At 48.0% G+C, this 21,389-nt stretch overlaps 1 protein-coding gene across 3 annotated transcripts in view; it reads left to right on the top strand.

Moving 5' to 3' along the window:
- The window catches only part of INPP5B (inositol polyphosphate-5-phosphatase B), a 48,192-nt gene that overhangs the window by 1,437 nt on the left and 25,366 nt on the right, over nucleotides 1-21,389 (top strand). For 2 of the 3 annotated variants that reach the window (XM_077753147.1, XM_077753145.1), the window contains 4 exons: nucleotides 333-430; nucleotides 548-577; nucleotides 3,215-3,325; nucleotides 7,625-7,765. In XM_077753147.1, the coding sequence (XP_077609273.1) occupies nucleotides 333-430; nucleotides 548-577; nucleotides 3,215-3,325; nucleotides 7,625-7,765 (380 nt within the window). The remainder of the gene's footprint in view (nucleotides 1-332; nucleotides 431-547; nucleotides 578-3,214; nucleotides 3,326-7,624; nucleotides 7,766-21,389) is intronic. The other variant, XM_077753146.1, reaches the window with a different exon arrangement.

Raw genomic sequence — 21,389 nt, 5'->3', positions numbered from 1 at the left:
TCTACATTTCCTAATTTATTACCCTCACTTTACAGATAGCAAAACTGTAGTCAGAGAAGGAAGGGGGTAGCTGAGGTGATGGCATTGCTGTCATCATTGGTGTCATACGCTACGGGCAGATCACCCATGTGTTTCACTAACAAAGCAGAGGCGCCCCCAAAATGAGCCAAGTTCAGCTTTGATGACCTGTCTGTACAATTGGATTTTCTGACGGGCACCGTCAGCATGATCCTGGGGACCAAGGAGGGAATGGGAGACTTGGCCAATGCCTCCGCAATGGGGCTGAGGGGTGGCCCGTGGACCCTGTCTTCCCCTCTGCTTCCTGCCCTTAGTCTCTTCCTGTACACACACCGGAGGATGGCCATTACCGCGGACGATGTCTCTTTGGACCAGATAGTGCCGGTCTCACGGGATTTTACACTGGAAGAAGGTGCCACAGGGTCTGGGTGGTGTGAGTCCCTCTCCTCTGGGGCCCCGGGGTCCTTTCTGTCCTGGTAGGGGCTAGAGTGCTCAAATGCTAAGGGCCTTTTCGTTTCTCTCCCCACAGTGTCCCTGGATGGTGAACTCTACATTCTTGGTGAGTGGTCCTCTCAGCGTGAGTGGCATTTAGGGCAGAGGGTACAAGATCCACAGAGAGAACGGTCTGAAGTAAGAACACTCTCTGATGTCCTTACGGTGGCAAGCAAAACGCTGTAGGATCGGGGCCACCCATCACCCCCCTCCTTGCCTGCTGTGCTTGGAATCTTCTGGATTGCTTCCCTCACCTCCAACATGACATGTTCCCACCACATGAGCCCCTGCACATGTCGCTCCCTCTTCCTGAAAGCCCCCACACCTCTTTTCACTTAGCCAACTCATCCTTCAGGGCTTCAATTCACACTTTACTTTTTCCAGGAAGCTTGAGTTGAGCCTCCTGAAATTGTGCCTTGGTAATACACATTCCTTTTTCTCATCCTTGCCAGCTCTCTGTCACCCACAGTGATTTTTTATTTTATTTATTTTTTCTTTTTTAAAAAAATTTTTTAATGTTTATTTTTTTTAAATTTATATCTGAGAGAGAGAGACACACAGCATGAACAGGAGAGGGTCAGAGAGAGAGAGGGAGACACAGAATCTGAAGTAGGCTCCAGGCTCTGAGCTGTCAGCACAGAGCCCGACGCGGGGCTCGAACCCATGAACTGTGAGATCATGACCTGAGCCGAAATCGGACGCGTAACCGACCGAACCACCCAGGCACCCCACCCACAGTGATTTTTTAAAAGTTTTTTAGGGGTGCCTGGGTACCTCAGTCGGTTGGGCATCTGACTTCAGCATAGGTCATGATCTCACAGCTTGTGAATTCAAGCCCCGTGTCCGGCTCTTTCTGACAGCTCAGAACCTGGAGCCTGCTTCAGATTCTGTGTCTCCATCTCTCTCTGCCCCTCCCCCACTCATACTCTGTCTCTCTCTCTGTCTCTCAAAAATAAACATTAAAAAAGTTTTTTTAATTAAAAAAATATTTTAAATCTATTTTTGAGAGAGAGAAAGAGAGAGAGAGAGAGAGCATGCACACAAGAAGGGGAGGGACAGAGAACAAAAAGGGGACAGAGAATCCAAAGCAGGCTCTGAGCTGTTAGCAGAGAACCTGACACAGGGCTCGAACTCATGAGCTATGAGATCATAACCTGAGCCAAAGCTGGACACTGAGTCACCCAGGTGGCCCTAAAGTTTTTGTAAAAGATTATTTATTTTGAGAAACAGAGAGAGAGAGAGAGAGAGACAGCGTGAGTGGGAGATGGGCAGAGAGAGAGGGAGAGAGAGAATCCCAAGCAGGCTCTGCACTTAAATGCAGAGCCTAATGCAGGGCTCGAACTCACAAAGTGTGAGGTCATGACCCAAGCAGAAATCAACAGCTGGATGCTCAACCAACCGAGTCACCTGGATGCCCCTGTCACCCTCAGCTATTTAATTATTTGCAGTGACTTATTCTTAAAATTTTTTTTTAATGTTTATTTATTTTTGAGAGAGTGAGAGTCAAAGTGTGAGCGGGGGAGCGTCAGAGAGAGAGGGAGTCACAGAGTCTGTTTTTTTTATTTTTATTTTTGAGAGAGAGAGAGAGAGAGAGAGCATGAGCAGGGGAGGGTCAGAGAGAGAGGGAGACACAGAATCCGAAGACAGGCTCCAGGCTCTGAGCTGTCAGCACAGAGCCCAATGCAGGGCTAGAACCCGCAAACCGTGAGATCATGACCCAAGTCGAAGTCGGCCGTTCAACCGACTGAGCCACCCAGGCGCCCCTGGGAGTCACAGAATCTGAAGCAGGCTCCAGGTTCTGAGCTGTCAGCACAGAGCCCGATGTGGGGCTCGAACTCACAAATTGTGAGATCATGACCTGAGCTGAAGTCAGATGCTTAACTGACTGAGCCACCCAAGTGCCTCTGTAGTGACCTGTTTAGTGCTTGCCTTCTTTGCTAGACTGTAGTACTAGTAGCAGTAGTAATAACAACAGAAATGAATATTCAATCAATGATTATCTTGTGCCAGGCACTATGCTAAGAGCTTTACAAACATCATATGATGCTTTCCCCCAACAATTCCATAAAGTTATCACTGTTTTCCCATCCCCATTTTATGGACAAGCTAACCGAGGCCCAGAGAAACTGACATAGTAAGTGGTGGAACCAGGATTCAAACAGAATCCAGACTGTAGAGCCCACACTCTCGATCACCCTGCTAGGCTGCACCCACATTTGTGGGTGCTGACCATGAGCCTGCAGGGTGCTGGGGTGATGTGATGAGCAGGATACCATCCACAGTCTAGCTCCCTGCAGACAGGCCATGTCCATTCTCTTCACCATGCTCTTCCCAGTACCTAGCACAGGGCTGACAGTCAGGCAGACCCAGACGGCCCCTCTTATCTGCTTCTATGTGCGTTTCCTTCTGCTCAGGGAATGGGTAGGCAACAGGTCAGACTTGCCCTCCTCCAGCCCCAACTAGCACTCTTGTGGGCATACTGACGGTCAGCACTCTGATCCACCCCCTCGTGGAAAGGGGAGGATGTTAATTTGGAGCTGCCGGTGTAGAGGCTTCTTTACCGCCCAGTAGCAGCCTTCAGTGACCTGCTTAAGGGCTAACAGGGCTTGGGGATCTTGGGCTGCGGATTCTCCATTCTGGGGATGCCAGCCTTAGTACTTAGTTCCTGGAGGCCAAGGGCTCAAGTCCCCCCTCCTCTGTGCAGGCTCAGATGTGACCGTCCAGCTGGACACCGCGGAGCTCAGCCTCGTATTCCAGCTACCCTTTGGTTCACACACCAGAATGTTCCTCCAAGAAGTGGCCAGCGCCTGTCCAGGTAGGTAAGACACCAGGCTCTCTGGGGTGGGGTGTGCTGTGTGGCCGGGCACTGACCTACCCACTGCCGGCTGACTTTCCATCCTTTGGACTCACACTCCAGTCTCTGTGCCCTCTCAATGCCGCTGGCGCCAGGCCACAGTGCGCTCAGGCTGTGAGCCAACCATGTATTTGCATTTCTGGTTTCCCATTTCTAAACCTGAGCAGAGCCTCCTTTGTCCACCTGGCTCTAGGCAGGGTGGGCTGATCCTGATGCAGAATCTTTTACAAGTTAGCAGGGTCAGCAGCTCCTAGAGGCTTATCTTCCCTCTCTCTGGCAACCACAGCTGGAACAAAGAGAAGTCTGGCATATAGGCTTGTCTGCTCTTGAACCTTGCTCTGTCTCCCACTGCAGCGGAGGAAATGGTCTAGTTTTGGCTTAGCAATGAGAGGGTAGTGGCCTCTGCGGCAGCGCTTGTTTAGATCAGGATTTCAGCCAGTCAGGTAAAGGAGAGTTGTACAGAGCAGAAGATTAGCCACAGAACATGCAAATCTCAGCACCAGGTACTGGGCTTAGGCATTTACCNTAGCATTGGGGAGGGGGACTCCCCTTGCATTGTGGTGTCACCATGGAGACTAAATGTCTGGCTGGGGGGTTCCAACTTAGTTTGCCTGGTACGCCAGAAAGGGGACTGGCTTTGGACGCAACCTGGAGTATGTGGGAAAAGGAAGTAGAAACCAGATTACAGAGCCTTGAATGCCTGGTTAAGGGGTTTGAAGTTTATTCTACAAGCAGGGAGAAATATATCTCCAAAGCTTCAACTAATAAGGATAACCCAATTTATGATAATTATTAGTAGATGTAGGAGGGGTAATGATAGTAATAACAGTAAAGAACATTGACTTAAAAAATTTTTTAAAAATATTTACTTATTTTTGAGAGAGACAGAGTGCTAGCAGGGAAGGGGCAGAGAGAGAGAGAGAGACACAGAATCTGAAGCAGATGCCAGGCTCTGAGCTGTCAGCACAGAGCCTGACACGGGGCTCAAACCAGGAGATCATGACCTGAGTTGACACTTAACCAACTGAGCCACCCAGGCGCCCCAGAACATTGACTTTTAAGCTGCACAGCCCCTTGCATTTGAAACCTATCTTTGCCGATCCCTAGCTGTGTATCTTGGGGCAAACCACCTCACTTCTCTGGTGAGGTTTTGGTTTTTGTTCTGTAGACTTGTAGACTTGTAAAAAATATCTTCCTCATGGAGTAGTAAGAATTAAATGGGATAACACATGTGAAAGTGCCCAGCACATACTAGGAGCTCAAAAACTGTTTCTTCCTTCTGTACAGGAGGGCCCGCAACTTAGCTAACATTCATTGACTCAGTTTGTGTTAGACACTGTTCTAAGAACTTTTCACACATTATCTTATTTTCCTTACCGCACTTTACAAAGCTGGTATTAGCAATGTCTCCGTTTTACAGACGAGGAAACTGAGGCTCAGGGAGGTGAAGTGTCTTGCCTGAGTACACAGCTGGTAAGCCATGGAGCCAGGATTAGACAGGACTATAGTCCCCTCCAAAAGCTGAGCTCGTGTGTGTGTGTGTGTGTGTTTAATGCTATGAAAACATTTTTTTAAGTTTATTTATTTTTAGAGGGGGGAAGGGCAGAGAGAGACAGAGGGAGAGAGAGAATCCCAAGCTGGCTCGGCGCTATCAGCAAGAGGCCTGATGGTGGGCTTGAACCCATGAACCGTGAGATCTCAACCTGAACCAAAATCAAAAGTTGGACGCTCAACCAACTGAACCACCCAGGCGCCCCTTGCTCTTGCATTTTGACGTGGAATCTTTTACAAAAGTGTTTCCTTTTTTAAAAAATTTTTTAACATTTATTTATTTTTGAGAGACAGAGAGACAGAGTGTGAGTAGAGGAGGGCAGAGAGAGAGAGAGACACACAGAATCCGAAGCAGGCTCTAGGCTCTGAGCTTTCAGCCCAGAGCCTGATGTGGGACTCGAGCCCACAAACCGCGAGATCATGACCTGAGCCAAAGTCGGCCACTTACCCGACTGAGCCACCCAGGCGGCCCTACAAAAGTGTTTGCTATCCCATAGAAATAGCTCAGTGAAGAAAGGCTTCATGGAGGAGGTGATATGTAAGCCAAGACCTGAAAGACGAACGAGGTTTTTCCCAGGCGGGCAACAGGGGGAAAGGGCTGTTGGGGGGAAGAGCAGGTTGTTAAGTGGGATTGACCTTGGGGGTAGGAGGGTGTGGAAAGAGCTGAGCCAGGAGAGGCCAGCAGAGACAGCTCAAGAAGGGTTTTGAACAACTAACAAAAACCTTGGACTTTGCCCCACAGCTTGTGGGGGACTTGTAAGAGTTTTAAACCAAGGAATGACAAGGTAGGATTTGCTTGAAGGAAAAGTTTCTCTGGCAACTGGTGCCAAAGGGGAGAGCCCAGAGCAGGGAGTTCAACCCGAGTGCATTGCGGGGATTGCGGTATAAAGACTGAGGCTTGGGCTAGGGCCTGGTAACGGGGATGGGGAGGAGAGGGTACACCCGAGATCAAACTGAAGAGCATGTTGGTACCACATGGGCAGTGAGTTTGGGTTGCGTTCACAACTTTACCCAGTGGTTAGAACAGTGCCTGGCACTTAGGAGACACTTCATGGATATGTGTTGAATGGAAGAACATAGCTTGGTGCCTGGCTGTGAGTCTGGAGAGAGAGGATGACTTTGCTCTTTTAGGCTTACGTATCTAACAGTCCTCTTCCCTGCTCTGCCTTCTGGGGCCCACCCCTGGGATAGCCAGCAGAGACCCTGCACTAAATCAAGTCCCCTGAGTAGTCATCATGATGTGGACTTCCTCAGGGAGGGGCCTGGGTAAGAGGGGACTCTCACTGGTGAAGGCTCTTGGGTGTCTAGCAGCCAACCTTTGCCTTTTACAGATAAAGGGACTGGAGTACAGGATGACGTGTGAGGTGAAAGGTGAAAGGAACTAGGCTTTCTCCACCCAGTCGCTGGTGGATAATGTGCAGCACAAAAGGCCAGGGAGTAGAAGTGCCTTGGTCAAGAGACCACAGTTAGAGAAAAGAATGAAAGAACCCTAACTGAGCACCTACTATGTGCCAGACATTTTTCTAGACATCTGGACAATGCACACCAACCATGTTGTCCTGTTCTGTCCCTTGAACAATACTAAAAAGAGTAGCTATCCTGTTTATAGATGAGTAAACTGACATAGAGAAGGTAAGTAATTTACCCAAGGTCATTCATCAATTGAATTGATAGGACGGGGTTTGGAACCCCAGGCTCTAACTCATGCCCCTGGGGTCCAAAGGTTTCAGTTCCGATCCCAGCTCTGCCACTTCCTAGTTGTGAATGTGAAGAGTGTATTTTATTACTTCAGGCCTTGGCTTTATCGTTTGTACAATGGAAATATGAACCTGCCTTACACAGGACTCCCAAGAGGTTTGTGAGGATCAGATGAGGCCCAGCATTGGTTAACAATATGTAAATACTGAAAAGAACTTAAAAGCTGTTTCTGGCGGTGCCACACTGGGGCCTGGAACCCAAGTTTCTTCATTTATGATGTCCTTGCAAATCCAATTCAGTTCGGTTGGGCTCATGCAGTTTTACAAGAAGAGCAGGCAAAGATAGCATAGGAGACAAAAAAAAAAGATAGCACAGGAGGGAAAAAAAAAAAAAGGCTCAGACAGAAGTGGGTTTGAGTGAGAGGCAGAAGCACTCAAGAATTTCTAGAAAGAGGTGGCAATCTGGTTAAAGGGGAAGCAGAGGTCTGGTCTTGAGAGGGCTTATCTTGAAGGCAAATCTCATAGCAAACGCACTGCTTTTATTTGGAGTGTGTTTTTATTAGGAGTAGCTTACAAGTTGCTGATGGAGATTATGGACAATTAAAGCACCCAACCCACTCCCTAGTACGGACGGCTATTTGAGTTCCCACTGTGCCTCTCACTCTGAGACCTTAGACTTAAGGTCCCTGAACTCAGCTGCCACGGGATAACAGTTCCTCACTTGCTACAGTTAGTTGTAAGGATTAAAGAGTAATAGACATGTGAAGCACAGACCTTGACACATAGTTACCACGGAGAAGTGGCGCCGGTCCAGCTTGGAAGGGCAGTTTTTTTTTTCCTCCTCTACATTTATTATTGCATTTGAATCCCAGACGCACCCAGTGCGCTGGGAAACAGGCTTAGAGACTCTACGGAAAGGCTGAGCGATTTGCTCACCCGCATAGAGTCATGCAGAGGTGGAACTGGCTCTTCAAGCCCGTGGTTTAGCAATCCCCCCTTGTCCCTGCCACAGGTTTCGATCCCGGCACCCCGGATCCTGAATTCCTGTGGCTGTCTGTATACAGGTGCACCCGGCTGGAGCCCGATCCGCCCGCGCCTCTCGGTTGGAACTCGGCCCAGGACCCCGGGCCCCGGTGCGCCGGAATTGGCGGAGGCAGGTATCCGTCTCGAAACGGGCGGTGGAGGTTGGAGGAAGTGCGACTACGGGGGCGGGCTCATTACTATTTAGGGGTGGGGCTATGGAGAATATCGGCCTTTGATTGGCGGATGTGGCACTCAGGGGCGGGCCCTTCTGGGGGCGGAACGGGCAGCGCCGGAGGGGCGGCGCGGCGGCGTGATGAAGAGTTTGAAGAAACAGGCAGGGAAATGTCCGCCGCCACCGGCTCTCGGGAGAGCGACTCTGCAGGTCTTTGGCGGTCTCTGGGAACCTGGGTTGGGGTTCTGGGCCGGGGGCGGCGGCAGACCCGGCCCGCGGATGGGCAGGGTCCGCGGTTTGGCCGGTGGACGCACGGGGCAAAGACCCAAAGTCTTGGCCCTTCGGAGGCGGGAACGCTGGGGCTGAAGTTCCGAGGGGATGTTATTCTCACCGGCGTGGTGAGGGCGGGAGGACGGCTGTGTGGTACTCCGGAACTCGGAGCCTGAGGCTGTAGTAGAGCGCCGATCCCGACTCGCTGTGTGCCCTGGAGCTGGTCGCTCTCTCTCTCTGAGCCTCAGTTTCTCCATCCTGACCTTCCGAAGTTGGCTTGTGTTGGAGGTGCGCTCGCCATGACAGAGCCTTCCTTTGGGCGAGGAATGGTGTGTGTATTGGGCTGCCTGGCTCCCTTGTCAGTCTTTGGCCCGTGTGATAGATGGGTCTGTGCCCGGATCTGGGGTCCAGGAGAGCCCTGTCCACCGTGGGCCTGGAGGCCCGGATGAGGTTACAGGTGAAAGGGACCAGATTTTTTCCACCCAGCCCTTCATGGGTCATGTTGTGCAGCACAAAAGGCCAATTGTTGAGCAGAAATTTCTCTTTTGGAAAGCGAAAGGCCCAGGGCTGAGGTTTGCGTCAGTCTGGTGCTTTGGGAGGACCTGCAGACCTGTATGTTCTGGACAGCTCCTTGATTTTCTGCAAAGGCTCTCTGGTGTGTTTTCCCCCTGGGTGTGCCCATGCGGCTCCAGTTTCGTGTGAGCTTTGGCATAACCACTGGTACCCAATCGTGCCTCTTTTCTCAACCCTCTGCGGGAGAGGAAGAGTCTGCCGGGTAGCTGTATTAAGTGTGGGCCAGCACTCCACTTGCTCTTATAAGGCTTGGAAACTGTGAGGGGCCGGGGCGTCGGGGGTGGGGTGCGGAGAGCGGGTTGCACAAAGTTTGTAAAATGAGAGGAAATTGGGTGAGCAAAAGACTTCCTTCAGTGCTTGTGCCTTTCCCTCAGAGGCGTTTGAAGCGCCTGATGGTGCTGATAGTTTGCATCTTTCTTGGGCTTATCTCAGCTCACTCGAAGTACTTGATCTTGAGACTGCTGTTGCTTCAGTTCCCATGATGTCCTGGGCCGTGGCACTGCTCACCGTTAAGAACAGGCCCCGGGGCCGCAGAAAGGGGCGGGTCGTGTGCATGCCGGGGCCAGGTTGCTGGAGCGCTACATTCCCTAAATGGTGAGAGAGGTCTTCTGGGAGAGGTCAGGACAGCTCTGCAGCCAGTTATCTGCCCCTGGGTGATAAATGTGCTGGGACCTCAGAGGCTTTTGTTTGCTTTCAAAAAAACAAAACCTAGTCACATGCTGGTGAGGAATTATTGTCAAGGTTTTGGTTTTATTTTTAGTTTGAAATGATTTGGCCCTATCATAATACCTACAGTAAGTGGGCTTACACTAAATTGCCAGGTTTAATTTAAATTTAATTTTAATTAAATCGAATTAATTGAATTAATAAATTAGTTTAATTTAAGTTGCTAAATGACCCCTGTTAAAACTGCGAAGAGATGGCACCAAGCCCCCAGGTCTGCGTCTCATCTCTGTTTCCAAAGTTGCTCGGGCCTCAGGAGAGTCACGTCTTCTACAGCAGGTAGGAGAAACTTTTAGGGCCAGCATGTGAAGGTGCTCTTATCCTGAAACCCCTTGGGGATCCTGCATAGGCCTCCGCAGTCCTCCATGTTATTGTAGAAAACGTCCTTCTGCACTTCATCCTAGGCACAGGCAAAGACCTGGAGCCGTGTTCTGGAAGATTCTGAGGCATGCACTAGAGAGGGAAGGAACTACTCAGAAGTCCCATTGGGGCTGATGTTCGTTCATTTGTTCTGGATAGTCCAGGCCCCAAGGGAAACAGGTAGTGGATTTGGTTCTTCCTATATGCATATGATCAAAATACCCACTTCCTGATAGCCTGAGGAAGCAACCCTAGGCAAAAGGCTGCTTAAGATGCTATTTGTGATGTACTTTAGTAGACACAAGGCTCTCTCCGGGAGCTGACAGTCCAGACATTGAGGTAAGGGAGTGCAGGGTTAGCTCAGCAGGACAGTGGTCCTTACAGGGTGAGCCAAGGGGGTAAGGGCACCTCAAAGCCCTGGGTATTTCGGCGGCAGGATGAATCTGGTCTTCACATTGCGCCTTTGCCTCGGTGGAGAAAGGAGAGATCTCACTTTGAGGCTTCTCTCCAAGTGGTCCATCCTTTGATTTGTCTCTGCTGAGTCCAGGGGTGTCAGGCCAAGTTTGGTAGCGATCAGAGTCCCCATCCTCAGGGTCAGAGTGGTGTCTTTGAGCTAAGACGTGATGTGGGAAAGAGACGGACCCCTGGTTGAAGGGCAGCCCGTTCATCCGATTGTCTTGGCCTCTTCAGCTAGGACGTTGCACTGGTCTCAGACAGGTGGCTATCGCGGGTGAGGGTTTTCTGCCTCTTCACTTATTTGCTCCACTCTACGTAGCTTTTTCTGTCTTTAAAAAGAAATAAGGACAGAATGCTTCCTTTTTTTTTTTTTTTTTAATGTTTTATTTATTTCTAGGAGAGAGAGAGAGACAGCGTGAGCAGGGGAGGGTCAGAGAGAGAGGGAGACACAGACTCTGAAACAGGCTCCAGGCTCTGAGCTGGCAGTCAGCACAGAGCCCGACGCGGGGCTTGAACCCACAAACCGCGAGATCATGACCTAAGCGAAAGTCGGACGCTTAACCGACTAAGCCACCCAGGCGCCCCAGAATGCTTCCTTATTTCAGTCCAGCAAGTGAAGGTGCTCTTATCCTGAAACCCCTTGGGGATCCTCCATAGACCTCTGCAGTCTTCCATGCCATTGTATAAAATGTCCCTCCTGGGCACAGGCAAAGACCTGGAGCCGTGTTCTGGAAGATTCTGAGGCATGCACTAGAGAGGGAAGGAACTACTCAGAAGTCCCACTGGGGCTCTTTGGGGCTAATTTAACAAAGCGGTAATAACACACAAATGCTGGTCTTTTGAAGTGGTTTTCTTATTCCATGGCTGATTCAAAATGAGGCAGCTTTGTAGTAACTCAAATTTAGAATGAGATACGCCATGAGTATTTTTGCCCCTGGAACCCAGGAAACAGCATTACAATCTGTCTGGCCTGAGAAAGGAAATGAATGCTATTTATATCTCAGGGCAGCATAAAGGGTAACCTAGATTACCAGGGTAGAAGCCAGAGAGAATGTGGGAAAAAGAGCCCCTGGGTTGGTCTCTCTCTCTCTCTCTCTCTCTTTCAAGAAGTAAAATCTGTGTGACCAACCTATCCTTTTAGCAGCAAAGAGGAATTCGAGATGTTTATCCTGCAGGTAGGAACATTGCCCATCCTCTCTGTCTTTGTGGGAAGCTCTGCAGGCCCCTAAGCAAATGAGTTGAGATCACTTTGTTTAAACAAAAGAGAACTGTGCTCCTTTTTTCTTCCTCCTTTTATTGTTCCCTTCTCCTTTTTCCCTGTTTGTCCCATTTAACCTCGTCTTTGTTTCTAGAACAGGAGAGCCCCCTGAAGACTTTTCTTTCCCTCAGAAAACAATTTGGGTTGGAATTCTACAGCGGGAGCCTAGTGCAAGCGAGGTGACCCACAAACATTCATTTAGAAGTGGAGCTTTGCACAGAAAAATCCTCAGGGATGGAAGGTTCAGGAAAGAGAGGCATCAATATTTATTAGAGGGAAGACAGGGTTGGAAGAACATAGAAAGAAGCCAGCTGACTTGCATGTTTTCTTTGCTGCTTAAAATGTACTGTGACAGATTTGTAGGCTTTACCACCCCTGATGCATATACAAACTGAAACTAGCAAAAATGAATGGTGAGGATTTGAACCAAGTGTGTGTCTCAGTGGCCTGGATATTTTTATTTTTACATTCCTTATTGCACCTCAGTACCGTATTAGACACGTCCCTTGACTTTCCTCTCTTCCATCTATGCAAGGAGAGTGAACGTTTGCCTCCGAGAAGGTCACCTCTAACTTACTGAGAGCACCTTTCGTTTGGGAAGCGCATTCAGGAATTATAAATGCCTGCTTCCCAGAGCTTAGAGACTGGTTGCCCTCTTCAGGGCCTATCCTAGGCTGGTTTCTTCCAGATAACTTCTCATCATCTTCTTACTGCCCTCCCTTCCTCCAATTTCTTTTCCATGAATGCAGTCACCTCAAACCCTGGTCATCCTTGACTCTTCCGTCTTTTCTTCTTTTTTTAAACAATTTTTTAATGTTTTTATTTATTATTGAGAGACAGAGAGACAGGGCATGAGCAAGGAAGGGGCAGAGAGAGGGAGAGACACAGAATCCAAAGGAGGCTCCAGGCTCCGAGCTGTCAGCCCAGAGCCCGACGTGGGGCTCGAACCCATGAACCGCGAGATCATGACCTGAGCCAAAGTCGGACACCCAACCGACTGAGCCCCCCAGGCTCCCCCTCTCTCCTCTTCTAATAACCGCATTATTTTTTAATCCCCATAGTTCACATAAGTATCTTCTTACTTGAATGAACCCAGTGGTCTCCATACAAGTCTTCCTAACCTTAAGGCTGCCTCTCCCTCAGGATCACCTTTGACTCCAGCCTTTATCATGCCCTACTATTTTGTATGTGTACTTGAATGTTGTGCCACTCTCTGTTGCCCACAGAATAAAGTTCAGATCCTTTTGCATGACAGTTCAAGTCCTGCACAGCCTGGCTTCAGCCCCCTCTTATCTCATCTACTCTTATCTGCCCCAACTCACCTTCATTTCCTCTTACTTCGACTCAGCTGCTTGTAATTTCTGGATAAAGCTCTGTGCGTTTTCATCTCTGTTGACTGCTCATTCAGCGACATTTTTACAAGCTTGAACTTGCTGCTGTTAGCATTTTGCGTCCTCTCTCCTCCCCACATGCCAGCCTGAATGCCTTGCACATCACCAGGTGCTCAGTGTCTATGGTCTTTGAGCTATAGAGACCCGTGCAGTTCATCAGCTCAAGTGCTTAGTCACTTGAACAACTCCTGTCCCCTTCCTCTTCCAGAATGCTCTGAACTTCTCTCCCCTCCCTTCCTGGCTTGCTCTTACCCACTTCTCTTTTCAGCTTTATCACCAGACCACAGAAGGTCCAGTGAAGGGAAAGCCTGGAGGGAAAGAGTCAAGTCTGTCCAATAACCTGTCACCACTGCAGCCTGTTGCTGTGAAGTGGTCGCACTGGAGTCATCCTCCTTGAAAGCTAAACTGGTCATATTTAGTCCTTGCCAACCTAAGTTGGATTTGCACAAGGTGCAGGTTAGAGTTTGAGTCCACGGCTTATGGGTCTGCAGGACACAGGATGTGTTTGTAGAGAGGCCTAAAGAAACAAAAGAGAGAAAACTGAGAAGCATGGCTATTTGACTCTTAAGAAAGTAACAGAACTGGGTCGCCTGGGTGTCTCAGTCCATTGAGCGTCCGACTTCGACTCAGGTCATGATCTCACAGTTCGTGGGTTCAACCCCCGCCTTGGGCTGTGTGCTGACAGCTCAGAGCCTGGAGCCTGCTTCGGATTCTGTGTCTCCCTCTCTCTCTGTCCCTCCCCCACTCATGCTCTGTTACTCCCTGTCTCAATAGTAAATAAACTTTAAAAAAAATAAAAAAATAAAAAAAAAAGAAAGTAACAGAACTATTTGGGATGCTGGCCAGGCTGACAACTGTTTGTAATGCGGTGCCCTGTATTATAGGCTTCTTTCCACAGTTTCCTGCATTGTGCCCTATACTTAGCTCCCCCCACTCCCTTTTTAAAAAATAGACTCTACGCCTGATGTGGGGCTTGTTCTCACGGTTCCGAGATCAAGAGTCGTGTGCTCTATTGATGAGCCAGCCAGGCACCCCTGGACCCCTTCATCATAGAGTAAAATCCAAACTACATGGTGTTCAAAATCTTATATTTTGGTCATATATTACTAGTATATATCTATTACTAAAAAATCTTTTGTTTAAAACATTTTTTTAATGTTTATTTTTGAGAGAGAGAGAGAGCAGGGGAGGGGCAGAGAGAGAGGGAGGCACAGAATCTGAAGCAGGCTCTAGGCTCTGAGCTGTCAACACAGAGCCTGACATGGGGCTTGAACCCACAAACCGCAAGATCATGACCTGAGCTGAAGTCTAACACTTAACTGACTGAGCCAATCAGGCACACCTAACAAATCTTTTAAAATAAAAACTTGTTTATAAAAATATATTGCTATCAAACTATTATTATTATTAGCAGTTACCATTTATTAAGCACTTACTGTGGTTCTATGGGGCTCACAGTATGCCACAGAAGTTCTGTAAGAGGATATCCATTTCTCAGATGGAGAGATTGAGGTTCAGAGAGGGTAGATAACATGCCTGTGATCATTCACTGGTCAGTGACAGAGTTGAGAATAGAACTCAAGTTGTCTGTTTGAATCTAATGCTTGAGCACGAATCTCTGTACTCTACTTCCATGTCTCCTAATGCTTCTCAAGCAAAACTTTTCCTTTCTACTTGTTTATACTCCTAATTATTACTGTTTTCTGAGGATACCATAATGCCATCCATGTCTTTGTACTGAAATTATTTCTTCTGCCAGAAATACTTTCTGAACCTCATATTTTTCTGATAGTTGATATCATTTATTGGCTACAAACTCTTGACCCAGATGCCTTGGGTTTGAATCCTGGCCGTGCCATTTATTATCAGCGTGTCCTGGGGCAAATTAGTTACCTTCTGGTCCATAAAGTGCAGATAATAATAGCACTTACCTGATGGAACAGTTTTGAAGTTCCATGAAACACATGTGTAAAGTGTTTAGAACTGTGTCTGGCTGTAGTGAGCCTTAAGAATTTGCTGTTAATATCATTCATGATAATAGTACATCATTGTCATTAGTGCAGCCTGATGTGGATTCTGTATAGTTGGATCTGGATCTGTTTATCTTCCTGTGAATTGAATGTATCTCTCACTGTTATGTGTCACCCTGTCTCAGACTGAGAGAGCCCTTGGGATGGACCCCTCTGTGTCACTGATAGGCACTGAACCAACTCACTCACTCCAGCCAATTTGAAACACCAGGTATTCTGCTCGCATGGTTTTGCAGGTTCTTCTGGTGTGCTGCATTTGGAATGCCAAGGCCAGTGACTGAGAAGATAGGAAGGGACATCCTCCTAGACCTGTCTAGTAGATACTCCGCAAGGGTAGGACATGATCTCCACCCAGCAATGACAGCCACACACACACACACACACACACCCAGTGGATGCCATGGTGGTACTTTTGCTTTGTTATCCGAACAGACTCAACCCTTCTATTCATTTGCTACTTACTTCTATGAGTTGATAGTTTCCTTGAAGATCTTGTGCTCGAGCTTGTAAAGGGGGAGACTGTGGAGTCCAGCAGATCTGGGTTTTAACATCTAATGTGATTAGGGGATACTTGATAAATGGCAGTCTTCATTTTCAGAGCAGCAGGGGATTAAGAATGGCAGAGGGGTGGGGGGGTGGTAGAGGGTAAAGAATTAACAGTTCCTGTCTGTCTGCTGTGTACCAGGCATTGCGCTAGGCTCTTGACCCATGTATATTTCATTCAGTTATTCTTTTGGCTTCTAAGTTTTGTGGTATTACCTGCATTTTACAAATGAGGACACAAATGTAGTAATTTGCTTGAGGTTTCATATGAGGTCATGGACAGAGCCAGTAAAAGAGCCAGATCCGTTTTATTCCAAAGCCCAACGCTTGTTTCCAAAAACACTAATTTCTCTTAAAAGTGCCACACCAGTTATATGGACCAGAAGGCCTTCAGAAGTCGGAGGGATGACTACTGAGGATAGTGTGGGGACGGTAGTGGGGCTTTGGGAAGAAGGGGAAGGAGTGAAGGCTGGGCTTTGCAAGAGAGGTGGGTGGCAAGTAGGAGGGGCTTCCCCTGGAGGCAGGGGTGAGAGTGGCATGCAGGGCAAACCTGTCTGTTTAGATCCAGCAGTTTTTAGGTGAGTGAGGAGAGCCAGTTTGCAAAGGGCCTCATCTGCCAGTTCGACCAGTTTGTATCTCAACCTGCAGGCAGCGGTGCAATGCTGAAAGCTTTAGAGCAGGGAGACCTAATATCAGAGTTCAGTCTGGCCACATCCAGAGACCAAGTTGGGTAGTGAGAAGTGGGAAGATCCTGTAGCGGGAGACTCTTGTGACCAGAGAGACTTGATGTCCTGAGGAAAGGCATCCTTGGGAACAAAGACATTGGTGGCTGACCAGCTCTTGGGGCCCTGGGGCGAGAGGGGTGGGTGGATGGCAGGGTTGCAGACTGGGCTGGTGGGGACAGGGCTGGTGCAGGTGACAAAGGGGGAGCTCAGGGAGAGGGCCCCAAGTCAAACTGCAGCTTTACCTTGGCCCCAGCCACGCACATTGTTGTGGAAATGCCTCCAGTTGGCAGTGGTGGAATGAGCTCAGGCAGAGCTGGACAGCTCCGTTTGGAGTGAACTGTGGTGGCCGATGATTCTTGTGGAGAAGAGAAGTGGGACGCTGTCCACTGTGGTAGCCACATGTGGCCACTAACATTTAATTTAGGGGGCACCTGCGTGGCTCAGTCGGTTAAGCATCCAACTGTGGCTCAGGTCATGATCTCATGGTTCGTGGGTTCGAGATCCACATCGGGCTCTGTGCTGACAGCTCAGAGCCTGGAGCCTGCTTCGGATTCTGTATCTCCCTCTCTCTTTGACACTCCCCTGCTCACGCTGTCTCTCTCTCTCTCTCTGAAATAAATAAAAAACATTAAAAAAAAATAAAAAAAAACCATTTAATTTAGGTAAATAAAATACCAAATTCAGTTTCCCATTCACTCCAGAAACATTTCAAGTGTCTCAGTGTGACCAGTGGCAGTGAAGCTGTAGAACCTTTTGGTCATTACAGAAAGTTCTCTTGGACAGCAGTGGTTTAGTCTGGGAGTCCCTGCAAATAACTAGGGGACCTGCAGGGGGGAATGGAGCGATAGGTGGAGACAGAAGGAATCACTGAATTAAGAAATAATGTTCCTGGGGGTGGGGGAAGAGAATAAAGAATGCTGCTGCTCTTGTACAGTTCTCCAGAGAGGTGTAGGGTACTTGGATTTGGGTTTGAATTTTTTTTTTCCTTGCATGATATCATGTTTTAGAAAAAGCCCCAAGCCTAAGGTGGTGATAGGCTGGCTACAAGATGTTGGCATAGAGACCCTGCCTCTTGTCTTTGTTTTATAGATCTGGGCCTTCAACAGGTCTGGTTTGGCTTCTAGAGCACCTTTTGGCCTTGAAGTGAGAGAGAGCCTCCAATTAGCCACAGGAAAAGAAGACAGCAGTTGTATACGGCACATATGCTTTTATCTCTGGTTGGTGGAAGAGGCCAAAGCTAGAGAAATTAGGTAACTTGCCCAAGGTCATACAGCTAGTGACTGGCAGAGTCTAAATTGGAACCTGGGTCTTTGATTTCAAAACCTGTGATAAATGTATATAAAATACAGTCCACATCGTAGCTGATTTGGGAAGTGCCTATAAGCAAACAGCAAAAGAAGTCCCACCCCTGAGAAATGATTTCTGTTCACATTTTGGTTTCTGCCCTTCCAGGCTTTCCAATGTGTGTATGTATGTGTCTGTAAGATTTATCGGTATATTTATAAACTTGTGTTATAGATGGACATAGACACACACTCTAGTCCTTTCTGATGTGTGTAGAGACGCTAGGCCATGCTCTTAACTACCATCTTCAGTCCCTTATCGGCAGTTCTGAAGTCCTAAAAGCTCCAAAGACTAAAACCAAATTTTTTTGGTAAGTTTGGCCCAAGCCCACTTTGGCAGCAAGACTTGCTTGAACTGACGTGAGACTATTTATAGGCTTTATTTGTCCCACCACATTTTACTACTGCTAAGTTGCACTGTGGAAATATTAAAGTGTTTGATTCCTCAGTGTTGCCCTCCGGCTCTGCTGGGGGTGTTATATTACATACAGCATAGGTCACGTTTTAGCTTTCTAAAATCCCCCAAATTCCGAATTCCAAAGCACAGTTGGCCCCAAGTGTATAAGCATACAAGATCAGAATTGTGATCCATTTAGGCTCTACTGCCTCTTGGGCCAAGGAAGGAGCCTCCAGCGCGGTGTTGTCTGTTTTGCCAGGCATGGAGAAAGGTTTTGAGTCTGTAAACTATACAGTGCAATGCACAGAATTTGCAAGAACAAAACACTTCTGCAGTTTTATGCATCCAGACCAAGCTGTTACCATGGTTGACCTACTTACTAGGTAGGCTCTTACAGGGAAATGGTTTCACTTGTAGGTGTGAAAGGTGGTCATCAAGTAAGCACCCAGAAATGGCAGTGAGCTTGGTCTCTGCCCTGTGGCTCTTTGTTCACTGTGCGTTTGCTCACTGCCTGATATGTTCCATTAAATGCGGTAAGCCCAGGGCCACAGAGGAAAAAACATCAGCCCCTACTCCTAAGAAGTTTGTGGTCTCGCTAAAGAAGTAAGACTAAAAGAGGTAAACACAGTGACAGTTCTATTATGATAAATGCCTTGATCGAGGCAAGTACTAGTGTGTGAAGATACAAGGAGAGGACCAGTAGAAGACCTTTTGAAGGGGATGATGAACGCTGAGCAGAATCTGAAAGGATGAATTCTACCACTTGAAGGTGGGATTGAAGAGTGGTTAGGATCAGGGGTGGGGTGAGGAGGCAGCATCTAAAGAGAAATCATGGGGGGCACCTGGGTGACTCAGTCGGTTAAGCATCCAACTTCGGCTCAGGCCATGATCTCACAGTTCATGGGTTTGAGCCCCGTGTTGGTCTCTGTGCTGACAGCTCAGAGCCTGGAGCCTGCTTCAGATTCTGTGTCTCCCTCTCTCTCTGACTCTCCCCTGCTCATGCTATCTCTCTCTCAGAAATAAAAAAATACATAAAAATAAATAAAGAGAAATCATGGGACACCTGCGTGGGTCAGTTGGTTAAGTGTTCGACTTTGGCTCGGGTCATGATCTCAGCGTATTTGAATTCGAGCCCCGCGTTGGGCTCTCTGCTGACAGCTCGGAGCCTGAACCTGCTTCAGATTCTGTGTCTCCCTCTCTCTTTGCCCTTCCCCTGCTTGTGCTTTGTCTCTCTCTCTTCAAAAATAAATAAACATTAATAATAATACAAATAATAATAAAAGGAGAAATCCTTTTAGTGTGACTGGATGGGGGCAGTGGGAGATGGGGCTGGAAAGGGGATCAGGGCTAATTACAAAGGTCCTTGTGTGTAATACTCATAGGTTTGGGGTTTATTCCACAGGTGTCAGAAATTACCATGGGAGGGGTGCCTCAGTGGCTCAGTTGGTTGAGCATAAGACTCTTGATTTTAGTTCAGATCATGATCTCACAGTTCGTATTTGGGATCACCGCTTGGGATTCTCTCTCTCCCTCTCTCCCTCTCTTTCTGCTTCTCTCCTGCTCATGCATGTACACACTGTCTCTCTCAGAACAAATAAATAAACTTAAAAAAAAAAAAAGTTATTATGGGATTAAAGACACAGGAATGACCTCAGATTTGTGTTTTCTTCTAGACGGTGGCAGAATGGACTGGAGGGAGGCGATGATGGAGGCAGGGAGATCATTGAATGTGCTTTCCAGAAATAGTAAGGGCCTAACCTAAGGCATGACAGTGGGGATAGGGAAGAGGGTCACGTATAACAATATTTAGGAGAGAGGATTTATAGGACTTAGTGAATGAGCATGGGAAGAAAGGAAAAACCCAGATGTCATCTGTTAGATTGGGTGACAGAGGATTGGAAGTCTGAGGTTGGAAAAAGGGCAGAGTGGGAGTAGGGAAGCAGAAGAGGAGGAAGAAACGGGAAGCTGTGGTCAAGAGGGAGCTGGGGGGCTGGGAGATGGTAAATTTGGTAAAGAGCTGCTGACGGCCAGCCGCTGTGCTAGGTTCAGGGGAGAAGAGATCCCGAGAAGACTGTCCTGGGGCTGGAAATCCCCCCAGGTCACGCCTTCAAGTTTCCATGCACAGAGTGCAGAGGGAAGATGTTCTTGTCCTCGCTGGGCTGGCTCCTGCGGCAGACGTCGTGATGGAGGCCTGCAGGCGATTTTCCAGGACGCTGCCCACTCATGGACGGAAGCTGAATCCATAGGGACAAACCACCTGTCCCCAGGAGATGTTCTTTCAGTCTGGCCCTTCCTAGGAACTTACTAGGCCTTACAAGGCCCTTCCTAGGCACCCCCTAGATCCTGAGTCCTTAGAAAGCACTGACGTGCAGGAACAGAGCTCTAACCTTAATTTGCCTTTGCTCATTGTAATCTGCATTTGCCCCATGAGATACTTACACTGAAGTCCCTGCTTTATACATGAAGAAACTAAGACCCAAAGAGAAGAAGGAATTTCTCCCACAGGAAGGTAATGGTACAGCCTAGCTTCAACTTCAGTTTCCTGAGACTTGCATGCATTTAACACTCCGCGCCAGGTGCTGTTCCAGGTCCCTGGGAAATAGCAGAAAGACAAAGCCCCTGCCTTCCAGAGCTTACGGTTTAGTGGGAATAGCCTCCAATAAACTGATCAGTACTTACAAGATATAGTATCAAATGGTATTAGCACTAAAAGGGAAAATTTCACAAGACTGTGGATTCCCAAACTGTGTGGCGAGGTACCCTGGGGCTCTGCAGTGAAGTCACGGGTGCTGTGGGACATTTGAAAGTTCGAAAGTCAGTACAGGGGATACTTGACCTCTGTTTTAGCTCGAGGTAGTTCACAGTTTCAACATTAGATGGTGCTGCATTCCTTTTGATGACATTGTATTGAAAGGAAGGTGAAGCTGGGTTTTTGGTGGTTGCTGTGATCAAAAGCAAGGAGAGGCGTTTGGGGAGCTCAGTGGTTAAGCGACCGACTCTTGATTTCGGCTCAGGTCATGATCTCATGAATTCAAGCCCCATATCAGGCCCTGGGCTGACAGCATGGAGCCTGCTTGGGATTCTTTCCCTTTCTTGGTGTGTGTGCCCTCTCTCAAGATTAATAAACTTAAAAACAAACAAAAATGGAGGGGCACCTGAGAGGCTCAGTTGACTGACTGTCCAACTTCAGCTCGGGCCATGATCTCATGGTTTGTGAGTAAGTTGGGCTCTGCACTGACACTGCAGAGCCTGCTTGGGAGTCTCTCTATCTGCCCTTCCCCTATTCTCTGTCTCTGTCTCTGTGTCTCTCTCTTAAAATAAATAGACTTAAAAAAAATTCCATGCAAAAATCAGTGTGGCACGTTATATGTGATGTCCAATCAGATTCCAAAGTTTGAAAGTTTGCGCGGTACCCAACAGGCACACACATCTCATCAGTAGGTAATTGTGGTTATTTAAAATAAAATAGAAATAGTATTTTTTTCCTTCTATTTATGTGTATTAGTTTTCAAA

Source organism: Crocuta crocuta, unplaced genomic scaffold (assembly GCF_008692635.1).
Source record: "Crocuta crocuta isolate KB4526 unplaced genomic scaffold, BGI_CrCroc_1.0 scaffold303, whole genome shotgun sequence".
NCBI lineage: Eukaryota > Metazoa > Chordata > Mammalia > Carnivora > Hyaenidae > Crocuta > Crocuta crocuta.
The sequence above is the reverse complement of the archived record's forward strand: the minus strand, read 5'-3'. Positions and strand labels throughout refer to the sequence as shown.